This window comes from Crocodylus siamensis, chromosome 4, assembly GCF_052110815.1.
Source record: "Crocodylus siamensis isolate JL-2025a chromosome 4, ASM5211081v1, whole genome shotgun sequence".
NCBI classification, from domain to species: Eukaryota; Metazoa; Chordata; order Crocodylia; family Crocodylidae; genus Crocodylus; species Crocodylus siamensis.
The window spans coordinates 115,572,052-115,585,737 of NC_143398.1; the positions used below are offsets into that span (position 1 = coordinate 115,572,052).

The 13,686-nt window shown below is 44.7% G+C and overlaps 1 protein-coding gene across 1 annotated transcript in view; it reads left to right on the plus strand.

Moving 5' to 3' along the window:
• The first annotated feature begins 9,729 nt into the window (after positions 1-9,729).
• The window catches only part of LOC149866384 (aldo-keto reductase family 1 member B1-like), a 29,048-nt gene continuing 25,091 nt past the window's right edge, over positions 9,730-13,686 (plus strand). The window contains exon 1 of the mRNA XM_090043508.1: positions 9,730-9,816. Coding sequence (XP_089899634.1) covers positions 9,751-9,816 — 66 coding nt within the window. The 5' untranslated portion in view covers positions 9,730-9,750. The remainder of the gene's footprint in view (positions 9,817-13,686) is intronic.

Sequence of the window (13,686 nt, forward strand, 5' to 3'; positions counted from 1 at the left end):
ACGTCAAGGGCTATAGGCTGTACAGGAGGGACAGGATAGGAAAGAGAGGTGGGGGCGTGGCACTCTATATTAAGGAGGAATACACATCCTCGTCAATTAGCAAGGAGTCAGGGGAGGGGCACTCTGAAGTGCTTTGGGTTAGAGTACAAGGCAGTCGAGGGGAAAGAGACTTAACGGTGGGAGTCTACTACAGACCTCCCAACCAGGGAGAAGAGCTTGACCAGGAGTTCTTGGGTCAGCTCACAGAAGTAGTGAAGGCTAAGGATGTGGTAGTCGTGGGGGACCTGAACTTCCCAGACATCTGCTGGGAAGAGCAGTCAGCCAGGTCTGAATGCTTATGTAGGTTCTTGGCCAGAGTGCAGGACCTCCATCTAACCCAGGAGGTGCACAGCCCCACCAGGGGAGATGCCCTGTTAGACCTGGTGCTGGCCACGGGTGATGACCTGGTGAGGGGGCTGAGGGTGCTTGACCACCTGGGCGACAGCGATCATCACCTGCTGGAATTCACCATCCAGCGCAAGGTGGCAAAGGCATGCAGTAAGGCAGCAGCCCTAGATTTTAGGAGGGCAAACTTCAATGAGCTAAGGAGGATAGTTGGAGAAGTGCTGAGGTCCCGGAGGGGAGGGGAGCCAGGTGTCCAAGGAGAGTGGTCGCTCCTTAAGGAGACGATCCTCCAAGCCCAAAGGAAGGTAATCCCAACAAGGAGCAAAGGGAGCAGGAGAGCACACAAGCCTCCATGGCTCACCAAAAGCATCCGGGAATGTTTCCTTGCTAAAAAGGTGGCTTACACCCAGTGGAAAGAAGGGGTCATCACCAGGGAGGACTATTCTGTAGTTGCTCAGGGATGTAGGGGGGTAGTTAGGAAGGCCAAGGCAGAGATGAAACTGGGACAAGCTTCCCAGATTAAGGACAATAAGAAGTCCTTTTTTAAATACGTAGGGGGTAAAAAGAAGGTCCCAGGTAATGTGGGGCCCTTGCAGGATGCGTTGGGAAATCTGGTCGTCACACCGGACGGCAAAGGTAACATGTTTAACGATTTCTTTGCCTCCGTCTTCCTAAGTAGGGACCAGAACAGCCACCTCCCTACTGGGCCCCCCTTGGGCCCCGAGGGAGGCACACCTGGGCCACGGGTTAGCAAGGATTTAGTTAGGGAGCTTCTGGAGGGGTTGGACGTATTCAAGTCAGCCGGTCTGGATGATCTCCATCCTAGAGTTCTAAAAGAACTGGCCGAGGTCATTGCAAATCCCCTGGCACAACTTTATGAGCACTTGTGGTGCTCTGGTGAGGTACCGGAGGACTGGAAGAGGGCCAATGTGGTTCCCATCTTCAAATAAGGCAGGAAGGAGGACCCAGGAAACTATAGGCCGGTTAGTCTTACCTTGATCCTAGGCAAGCTGTTTGAGAAAATTATGCTGGCACACATCCAGGAGGGGCCAGCAGGGGACTGCATGCTTAGGGGCAACCAACATGGGTTCATCAGTGGCAGGTCCTGTCAGACCAACCTGGTGGCCTTTTACGATCAGATCACCAGATCATTAGATGCAGGGGTAGCAGTGGATATAGTCTTCCTGGACTTCCGGAAGGCTTTTGACACTGTCTCTCACCCCGTTCTCATTAAGAAACTGGGGGGCTGTGGTGTAGACACCCACACAATCAAATGGGTCGCCAAGTGGCTGGTGGGCCGCACCCAGAGGGTGGTAGTGGATGGGTCCTTCTCAACCTGGAAGGACGTGGGTAGTAGGGTTCCACAGGGCTCGGTCCTCGGGCCCGCACTGTTCAACATCTTCATCAGTGATTTGGATGAGGGGGTAAAAAGCACCCTGTTCAAATTTGCTGATGACCCTAAGATGTGGGGGGACATGGGCACGCTGGAAGGATGCAACAGGCTACAATCAGACCTAGACAGGTTACAAGGGTGGGCGGACGAGAATAGGATGGGTTTCAACACAGACAAGTGCAAGGTGATGCACCTCAGGAGGAACAACTGGCACCATACCTACAGGTTGGGGAACTCCCCTCTTGTCAGCATGGAGGCGGAAAAGGATCTGGGGGTCATCATTGACTCCAAGATGAACATGGGCCGGCAGTGTGGGGATGCAGTTAGGAAGGCCAACTGCACCTTGTCATGCATCCACAGATGCATCTCGAGCAGGTCCAAAGAGGTGATCCTCCCCCTCTATGCGGCACTGATAAGGCCGCAGCTGGAGTACTGCATCCAGTTCTGGGCACCACACTTCAAGAGGGATGTGGACAGCATGGAGAGGGTCCAGAGGAGGGCCACTCGTATGATCAGGGGGCAGCAGGGCAGGCCCTATGAGGAAAGGCTACGGGACCTGAACCTGTTCAGCCTCCAAAAGAGAAGGCTGAGGGGGGATCTTGTGCAGTACTCAAGATCAAGATTCACCTTAGTCTAACTAAAAGTTTGTGTGCAAGACAGTTTCATTCTGGGTAACCGTTGTAATTTCACACTTTGGACTAATGGTTAAAGGACATGTACCTCCCACACACATTCAGCATAGACCAGTGTGTTTTGAACATTAAATAGCCCTTCTGAGAGAACAGTTCTTCATGGACAACTGGAGTCAAATTTAGCATGATATTTTCAAGACAGTTATATGTAGTCAAGTCCAAAAACTTCAGTTAGCAAGCACAGGAACTGAAGGTATTATCCTGGGGTCAGAAGTCAGAGAGCAGGACAAAGTCCACAATTTAGGAATCAAAGACAGGAACCAGGACATCAGGATAAGATTGGTAGCCGAAGTTTTGTTATCAGCATCCCAATCAGAGAACCACAGCCAGAGATGGGAGGAAAAATACCAGCAGGAATGGGCTGAGCTAGAATTTTGAAAAGTGGGGTACAGATGGTATGGTGCATCATCCCATATCACACAATGCATATTTTTTCCCATTAAAAAGAAATTATATACTTTAGTGATATCCCAGGGACCTAGGGCTATATTATTGATTTTAAAATTGAAGCAAAAATGAATAGAACTATTAGAATATGTATTAATTCACTAACAGGTATAAACGTACAAAAAACTAGGCAAAAAATAATTAAAGAAGCTGTTTTATCAGTCGTGTTTTCATTAGAGTTAAATGCACATCTCGTTTTGAGGTTCATAACAGAAGTCAAGCCTTCTTGAGCATCTTGGCAGTGCATCCAGAGCTTTCCTGAAAGTTATTTTCACACCTGAGTTAATGTTCACCTGAGTTAATATTTTTAGCTAGAGTTAAAAACCATCTGCAAAGCTGTTATATAGGAGCAACATTACTAGGAACAGCTAATGAACAGGACAATTGCAGAAGAAAGGATAGCTTGATTAGTGGAATATCAAGGCCATTAAAAAAGAGAGAGGGTTGTTAACACCCATAGAATAAAGTGTTTAGAAAGAATCAGGCAGGTAATTATTAACCATGAAGTCAATTGACTCCCTCAGCACCAGTAATGCCAACTCTCACCAAATTAATGAGAGAGTCACGATTTCTAAGTAAAATTAAGTCTAATTCATGATCTCACGATAGACCTCTCAAATCTTGGGGGGGTTTTTTTGGTGTGTGTAGAGCAGCACCCAGCAAGTAAATCTGTGGAGGGGAAGGGGCAGGAGGGTAGATTGAGGCCCCCATAGTGAGGTAGGGAATGGGGCAGGGGTGAGTGGGGCAGCAGGGCCGGGGCAGATTATGTGACAGAGCCATGGGCAGCTCATTTAGAGGTGCGGGGGTGTGTGACTCCTCACCACTGTGCACAGCCCCAGGAGAGACATAAGGGCATGTGCTCCCTGGATTTGTGTGCAGGGTGGAGGTGGGCTGCCTGCTGCAGGCTGGGGCTCTGAGCCCTGCTGCCTTTGCCCTGGGAGCCATATGATGACCTCATCATGTGTCCTCTGCCTGCCCAGCAACAGGAGGCACAACAAGGCATTGTGCATCTCCTTGGGCAAAGGCAGCAGGGTGCAGAGCCCTAGCTTGCAGCAGACACTCTGTCGCTGCCCTGCACACAAATCCAGGGGGCTCATGCTCCCCATGCCTCCCCCAGGGTTGCACACAGCAGGGGGGAGCTGCCCCCCCCCCCCACCTCTGGATGAGCTGCCTGTGGCTCTGTTGCACAACTCACTCCAAACCCATGACCCCATTTATCTCAGCCGCTACCCCTGCCCCTGCCCCACTCCCTTCCTCACCATGGGGGCCATGATCTCCCCCTGCCCCTTCCCCTGTACAGACTTACCTGCTGGGTGCTGTCTGTGTCTGTGTCTGGAAAGTGCTAAACATACAACAGTTCAGCAGATATTGTTCCAATCATAACAACTCCAAGATGAACATAGGCCGACAATGCGAGGTCACGGTTGGCAGGGCTAACCGAACCTTGTCGTGCATCCACAGGTGCATCTCAAGTAGAGCCAGGGAGGTGATCCTCCCCCTCTATGTGATGCTAGTCAGGCCACAGCTGGAGTACTGTGTCCAGTTCTGTGCGCCCCATTTCAGGAGGGATGTGGACAACATTGAAAGGGTCCAGAGGAGGACCACCCGCATGATCCGGGGACTACAGGGCAGACCCTACAATGAGAGACTGCGGGACCTGAACCTGTTCAGCCTTCACAAGAGAAGGCTGAGGGGGGACTGGTGACTGTCTATAAACTTACTGGGGGGGACCAGAAGGGTTTAGGGGAGACACTGTTTCCCCTAGCACCCCCTGGCATGACAAGGAACAATGGACACAAGTTATTAGAGAGCAGATTTAGATTAGACATCCGCAAGAACTACTTCACAGTTAGGGCGGCTAAGAGCTGGAACCAACTTCCTAGGGAAGTGATGCTGGCTCCTACCCTGGGGATCTTTAAGAAGAGGCTTGATGACTACCTGGCTGGACTCATTTGAGTCCAGTCTTTTCTCCTGCCCAGGCGGGGGGTCAGACTTGAAGATCTACAAGGTCCCTTCCAACCCTACTTCTATGATTCTATGAACTGGTAGGAATTAAATTTCTTTTTCTAAAGCATTATCAGTTGTAGTAATTTAGTTTTTGTAAAGGTCTCTGACCTATTAGAAGTTAAATAAGTGACTAATGGGATTTATATACTTCAAAAATAGCATTTCACGATTTACATACCAAATGTCTTAACTTTTAAGAATTTGTCTCTTGATTTTTGACATGGTGGGGTTGGCAATACTGCAGCACTGCCTGACTAGGAATGCTGCTGCAGTTGGTTTTAAATTTTGGATGGACCAGGAATCAAAGGGGCATGCAACTGTACAGGTGCCAGGTACCTCAGGCTAACAGTCAGAACTAAATCTGAGATTCAGGAGCTAAAAATGGAAACAGGAGTACAAGGTTAGGAGTCAGAGGCAAGAGCCATGAAGCAGGACTAAAGGTGTGCAATCATATTCAGAAATTCAAGTGTATTGTTCAGAGAAGGTACTGCTTCATCCAGGATTAAAGTTAGAAAAGTTTTGCTGCATTTGTATTGTTCCCACTTTGTCTCCATGTTACAACGTGAAAGCTGTTGCCCTTTCGAAACAGATCCAAATATGTGTATCTATACCATAAGATAATTGATAAGTATAATAAGTATGTGTGTCCATGCCATAAGATAATTGAGCTCATTCAAGGGCTTTTCCATTATTTAGTCTATCAGTCCATTTTTTATAATATTTTTTTTCAGACATTTGCATTGAGAGATGTTCAGTTTGTATTGGGTAAACTTGTTATTTCCAGGACTTGACTCCCTGTAGGAATCAATTTAACCTGTTGCTTCTAAAGATCATAATTTTCTTATGCCTACTACAATGCCTACTACATTGAGTCTTTGAAATGCAGCACTTGTATCCACCTACCTTGAATTGTATGTGAAACACATAATTACCAGTGCTGTGAATTATAGCATGTAAATTTTAATTTTCTATGGTCAGCCCTCCAAATAGATAAAATTAACAGTAAGTAAATGTAATGTTTTTAACTTCTATCTTTTAATTTGTTAATACAGCTTCTGCTGTGCAAAGAGATACTTGCATGGCCATCTATTTTTGGCTGAATGTTTTCAAATTACTTAGTGATGAGACCGATATTTTTGGAAAACTTTACATCAGTGAGCTTGTCATCTATCTGTTGAATGTCGACTTCTACACTACCAGTTTGTTACACAACAAAACCAACAGCAATTGTAAACAAGATGGAAACAAGGTACAACATTGCCTGATGCCAAATCTGTTCACTCTCAGCTTATCCTTACTTCACATTGTGTGTTTTGATCCTCTGAATTTTTTTTTTGGAAGCTCCTTAGATTTGTAACATTTGCCACAGATGCCTCTATATACACTATGGAGGCATCTGTGACTATAGACTATTCATTCCATCCAGGAAGAACCCATACCAGCTGCAGAGACTTCCTCAGTCTGATGAAGGGTTTTTAGACCCGAAAGCTTGCTAAATTTTTTTTTCCTGTTGGTCTAATAAAAGATATCAGATTCATCCAAAGAACTTGTCTTTCTATATACATTATGAAGCAGCTTTAAAATAAACTACCCAGTTAGGACTCTTGACAACTACCATCCATTATTTCACTCTGTTATGCAGGATGAAGATCTGGTCTACGCAAGACTGATTGGGGTACAAACCAGTCTGTTGTTCTCCAGCTCTATCTGTGGCATTGTCATAAGCTGTTCTGAGCCTTTCTAGGTAGGGCATGATCTAAATCTGAACAACATCAATGACAGTAACAGGAATGATAATAACGATCATCATCATCATCTGCACCAGTTGTGATCCCAATAATCCCTTTAAGAACTTTGTTTGTGCACCCTGTTTTTCATTCTTCTAAGACTCATTCTTCCCCTGCTACCAAACTTGAAGGGCAATAATATAAACATTATGTTTTTTCCACTCACTTGAAGCAGCTCTGCTGTGATTTGGTCATTACCTGCTGATTTCTTGTTCTTTAGTCTTTCAGTGGCTAAATTTCAGCCACAGTAATTACTTCATAGCACTACCATTTCACCTAAATTATCAAAATTGAATACTATTTTTGGTGGGTGTTTGTTACAGAAATCATGTTTAAATTAACATAGTGGAAAGTTTTCTCTTGTTTATCTTTTGTTTGGCCTTTCCTCCTGTGACTAAAATCTCCAGCAAATTGTTTGGCAGTTCCTAAAGTGTTCTCAGATCCCTTGATGGCTGTCATTCCTGCTTTTAATTCCTGCATATTCATATATGCTCTTATCCTTTGTGGCTGATCTTTTTACTGCTTTATCTTTACTTCTGGCTGTGTAAGAGGAAGGATGTAGTTGTGATGGTCTGGAAATTATGTAAGAAGCAAAGATTTCTTTGGGCGATAGCTGTGTAGCTGGGATAAAGTTAGACAGGCTTTCAAATGCAAAACATGCTTCGGCAGTTCTCTGATCACAGGAAGCCAAGCACAGCATAGTGAAAAACCAGCAGGCGGGAAGGGCTAAGAAAAATGAGAAATGACACTTTCTCTCAGCCGTTCCCCTCTTGTATTCAAAGCCTATCTAATTTTATCCCAGCTACATACCTGGTCCGAGAAAAGATATCACCCTAAGAAATCCTTTTGGCTGTGGGCAAACGTAACAATGCAACCATTTGTAGTCTTAAAAACTTGTCATGGTTCAGCTTACTTACCGTTCCGTTCGAGAGCATGTGAGTAACTGGTATAACTGCTTCCTCTGTCATCTGCCTCCATGGACTCCAGTATCCTTAAAACAAACAAATTCCTCCCGAACAGGGGTGGATTCATAGGCTTATTTTTAGAATGATTTTTTACTGAGTGGGTTCTCTCAGCGCTAGCCACTGTCCTGATCATCTGAGGTGAGCTTCACAAATATTTCATCTCCCCAGCCAGAATTAAAACATATCTCTGCCGTAGTCTCTCAAGTGAACTTCATTCCTGGGCCTTGTGTGCTGTAACCAGTGGCTGTCTTTCCGGCCCCTAACTGGATTCCCCTGAGCTTCCCTGCAGTTTTTCAGCCTATTTCTAGACCTTTCTTCTTTCTTCAAGGTGAGAGTTTCCTTATTCTGCCCTAAATTAATCTGTTCACTTCCCAGTTTTGTGAAGTCTTCTTTTTTTACTTTCAAGGATAAAGAAATTGCATGGGAAGGCAGTTCCCTCCAAATTCCAGCCTTAAAAAAACCATCTGACCGGCTCCTCAAAGCTTCCTCTGAATCTAAGCACCGAGGGTTCAGCCCCCTTGCTGGAAGGACAGGCCTGCCTTGCTTTGTGCACCGTTCCCTCCAAATTCAAGTAGCAATTGCAAACAGGCTTCAGGGAGAGCGCCTGAAGCATTTTTTTTTCAGAATGGGGGTTGAAATGCAGAAGCTCCTTAGAGGGCCCAGTATAAAACAGGAATTTCTAGTGCTCTGTTCACTCAAGAGCATTAAAGAGGGGTTAGAAAGAATGCTCTGAGGTCAATGCACGCATGGCAAGCATTACAAGGGATCAAGTTCACATGGGTCCCAAGCAGAACTTACAACTTTTAACAACAAATTCAGTCAGCATACTCAAATTGCTTTTAACATGGGTTTTCTGAGGTAATATTTTGCAGAATACAAATGAACACACACACTTTTAAAAAAATAGCGGGGTGAGAGTTGCCTAGTTCATTGTGCAACCAGGGCTTATAATGTATTTGCCTGTTCAGGGGATTTTCAGAACAAGTTGTTAGATAGCCCCGAATAACTGAAGCAACAGGAAAAGGAAAGTGGTGAGTGCTGCTCATGAGCAGATAAAGCAATGGTTGAAAAGTCTGGGCCCTCACAGGAGAGATTCAGAAGTGCTGAGCACCTATTAATGTATTTCCAACTTAGGTATAAGCCCACAGACATTACTGTGGCTGAAACACAAAATGCAGTGCTATTAAATTGGTTTCTTTTGCAGTACTTGAAGGAAAGGAAGGGGGCTATGCAAGCCTTAGTTCATAGGTTGGTCATGGTAGACACCACTACTGTCTATTTAGGATCTATGAATCAAATAAATTTGTATTTAGTGTCACTGGGTGCATCTACACAAGGCACCATAACGAGCAGTAGCCTATTCTATTGCACATTAGCGTGTCACGGCAAAAACCATGCCGAAGTGCAAATGTGCTGTAGAATTAGTCTATTGTACATTAAGTGTCACAACCCCCACACTTGCCTTTGCTACTAGGCATTAGCGTGGGCTAATGCGTCATTACGTAATACCTCATATTAGAGGTACTAAACTTAATGCACAGTAGCAAAGGTGTCTTAATTCATGTGTAAATATGCCCACTGGGTCATAGGTAGTCCAGAAGTACAATGCTGTTCATATAAGTATTCCTACTATCTGTGGTTGCTTTTAATGGAACTTTCCAGAGAAATGTTGGGGAATGCTATGAGCCTTATTAAATCTATTCTAAGGGCTTTCTCCTTCTCCCACGAACAGAAAGAAAAATGCAAAAAAGATGGGATAGAGGCAGATGAGGCACTGAAAACCTGGTCTGTGCAGTATATACAATGAATGTGACAAGAGCAAACATGTACTCAGAAAATCCACTACAGGTTTTGTATTTCTCCAAGATCTGGCCCTTTTCAAAGAAGTGACACTGGTAGTGAGGGCAGCCAGGCAAAGGCAAACCTCCTCCTTCTGATGGTTGCTCTGCCTCTTATCCCTGTCTCAGCCAATCACCAGGCAGTGTGGTGGGGCAAGATGCTCTTTAAAGGTTTTGCCACAGGTGTTCCCATTCTTTCACCCAGTTGCATTCCAGAGAGAATTAGGGCACCGAGCCATGGCAACCTACGTGGAACTGAACACGAAGGCAAAGATGCCCATCCTAGGACTGGGCACCTGGCAGGTAACTGTGGCAGCTAATAGTGCCTGAGTGCTGTAGTATGATACATGTGCTTATTGTAAAGATAGTTATCACCTGTCCATGACACTACAAAGCTACTGAGGGTTCTCAATCCTGTTATACTTGTCTCTCTTTTGTCTGTGCAACAAAACTGCAATTCCTCCATCAGGCACCTGAAAAATTTGGCATAGCTTAAGCGAATGTGTAATGTTAATGGGGAAGTCTACTTCTCAGTGTTGAAAGTTACACTGTAAAACACTTTCAGCATGATTTTATTTTATTTTTACAGTGAATATTTATACCATAGAATGATGCTTATCAAATGATGCTTATCTGTTATGCCTGGATAAAAAAGAGTGGCTTTGGAAATGGGACTTTATATTGCCTGACAGATTGCTCAGGTGGCGATGTTGATTTATTTATGCATGCATGACACTCTGCAGACAAATATATACCACAGTTCCTAACCAGAGGGCCTTATATCACTTGACTTGAGAGGTGTTTTTAAAAAACTTACTGAATTCTCCCAAAGATCTGAAACTTTAAAAGACCATGTCTGTTCACCTACAAGTTGGCAACATTATGATAAGCTCTTTTATTACAGCTGTGTTAGATGTCATAATTCTTTTTGTATTTCCCTTCTGATTATTGCTAATTCTCAGGGTTTGGGTGTATATAAATAGAACTGTTTTCATATTTATATTTTTGGTTGGGTTTTTTTGTGAGTCTGATCTTCAAAAGTGCAAAGCTCCAGATGCCATTGTGGGTGCTTGGTGTCTGTCTTGCCTAGATTATACTGCTTGCTATAAGATTAAAAATACTGGTATTTTGATATTTAATTCCGCAGCAAATCAAGATTATTTATTCAAGATTACTCGGTAGTAAGGCTCCCCCTGCAACCTGAAATGTACTTCCTTGGGTTCCTGCTTTACAAGAGAATCATTCTTTACAGGATCACTCTGTACTCAGCACTTTGAAATGCTTTTCAGTGCATACAATGTAATATAAAGCAAAAGGATTATTTTCTGAATATTCTTACGCTGCACAGTATTGTGTAATCACGGGATACATTTCTATCATTCTCTCTCTTCCAACTCTTTCTCTATTCAACAGCAATGAAGAGGATCCAGGTGCCAATCTGGGAGAGGGAGGGTGAATGGTATACTTGCACCCCACTTTGATTCCTGCCCCACCCAAAGTTTAAAACCAACTGCCTTGCAGTGAGAGCAGCATTTTTAGTTAGGAAGTGCTAGGGTTTCAGTTGACTTATGGCTCATTATAAACTATCTGATCCCTTCTAAACAATTCCACAGGTGTTAAATAACTCTCTTCTTTTTAATAGTTTTGATATTCCATCAATCAGGCTATCTTTTCTTCTGCAATTCTACTGTCTGTTAGCTGCTCCTGGTAATGGAGCTCCTATTTCACAGCCCTACAAATTGTTTTTAATTCATTCCAATTAAATTATATGTTTTTGCTTCAGCTTTTAACTGCCCTAAGTCCTGGCATATTAGTAAAGTTTCTAGTTTATTTTTGACTGTAGAAAAATGTGTTGTTTTACATTTGATGATGTACCTCTCACCATCTGCACCTCCCTTTTCAAAATTCTAGGTCATAGAGGATGAAGTGTTGCTTTTTCAGAGAGCTTTCTCTTTTACACAGAATTTTTATATAACAATTATCATAGCAGCATATATGTACTTGTTCAGTGTATTTTATAGTGCCTCAAATTTTACATATTTCATAGCCAGTTCACTATCCCAGGATGCTCACAGGACCTACAGAATCTTAAATAACAAATTGCATAAATTCAGTTTGAATGGAAGTAGAGCAGACAATTGCAAAACCTGAATTCAAGTGCATGTTTTATTCATTACCTTCTGCAAGAAGTTGGGTGCTTTTTTATTTAAACTCAGGAAAACTGAGCAATCTTTGATTAGCAGACTCTGGGAACTTGTATAAGTGATGCCCAGACGATGATGATTCATGACGATTTCCCTTTGTGTGGCTTAATGGTGTCACACGTTACACATATGCAACTTTTTGGTGATTTAAGTGAGTTTGCATTATCACAAACTAATTCCCATCCTGATGTTTTTTAGTTTGCAATGATGCAACTTGGAATGGCGAAGCCATTAATCTGTCACATGTGCATGGTAATTCATTGAATGATGTGTGGTGAGCACCTTTGTCCTTTGGGTCTCGCTACAATTTCTGTGTAGTGATTTCCCTTGTCCATCAAGTGTCACTACAATTTGTAGGTACTTGTGTGTAATGAATGTTTTAGGACACCAGGGGGAGCCCCGGTATATGGGGCTTGTCCCTGCCTAGTGGCAGCATGTCCAATGTCCAAACTTTGCCCAGACACAGCAGGATGGGAGGGGGAAGCCCTGGTGAATGCTGCTGAATGGCATCAAAATGAGCAACAGTCACTGGTGAAAACCGCTGGCACCAAACATGCAACAATCACACCTCCTAGCTTTTGCGTGCCTGGCAAAAATCCCCTGACTTTCCCCAGAAAAAGCCCTGATGAACCTCTGAATCCCTGCACCTCTAAAACATCCCTTTTCAGCTGGCTGCAGCATAATTGTCCTCATAATGCCATTAATTCGCTCTCCAGTTTTATGTAAACCCAACAAGCAGAGTTCTGTGAACCCTATCATAATCCTCAAGTGTTTCCACCTTATGAATAGCAGGAGAGTTCTATCAGCAAATTATTTCCTCACAAGCTATGTCTGAACTGCTTAGCAGATCAGACCACATCCTGCTGGGAGCGGTGTCTTGACACATATGGGTAACTGGGTAGCCTGCTACTGTGCCATGGCATACATGGGGCTAAAGGACCTAGCAGGGCTAAAACACATCCAGAATAAGTATGCCTATAAGATGCCAAAAGCTACCGCTAGTGCAGATGGAGCCCCTTTCCCTGCCTTGACTCTGCCTGGGGCCATCATGTCCCAGGTAAGTGCCACTGACTGGTGCCAAAAGTTGCAACAACTGCAGAGCATGTCTGCTGTCCAACATTTGCCTGGACACAATAAGATGGGAGGGAGTGCACTTCCCTTGGCCCTGTCACCTCAAGATGTATAAATTGAGCTCACAGCCCCAAGGCTGGAGGTAACTATTGATCTGAGATGTCTGACATTCAAGGGAGAACAGAGCAGACTAGGGCACATAGGTCTAGGTCCAACTGGACCTTTACTGAAACAAAGATCTCAGTGTGGGTGCTGGGGGACCCTGAGGTCATACACCAGTTCAACTGACACATCTACCTTGATGTTGCTGTGGCAGGGCACCAGTGGTGCCCGCCACTTTAAGGGCTAGATCAAACACTTAGCAGGTGTTTAATTACAGTGGCCATTTTAGAACTCTGGTTGCCTGTATAACCAAGAGCAGTTTACTGCTGGGAGCAGGCAAGAAATATCACCTGGCTGAGCTGCTGCATGGGAACACCTTGCAGGTAGGAGCAGGAGGCTCTGGTCCTGGACATGACCTAAAATTGCATCCTGCCGGGAGCAGGTGGCCTGGTGGGGCTCCCAGTGGTGCAGGAGCCCCCAGGAAATTCCAGGCCAGTTACCACCTTGATGAAAGGTGGGTAGGAGTGCCTTAACTCCAGCCCTCACCTTTGGGTGGGCTATATGTTCCATCTAATCCAGGGAAGGCCAGGTAAGCTTCTTGAAGTGCCTGAGCCTCCTGGGGTGAGTGACCCCATAGGGCCAGGCATGCTTTGTGAAGCACTTGAGCCAGGAATGGGGGGCCCCGATCCCTGAGTGAAGGCAGAAGTCTAAGTCCTAACCAGAGGGACCCAACTGGTCTATGCTGGGGACAAGACCCAGACAGGGGTCAAAAAAGCCATGGGCCCACAGTGAAGTA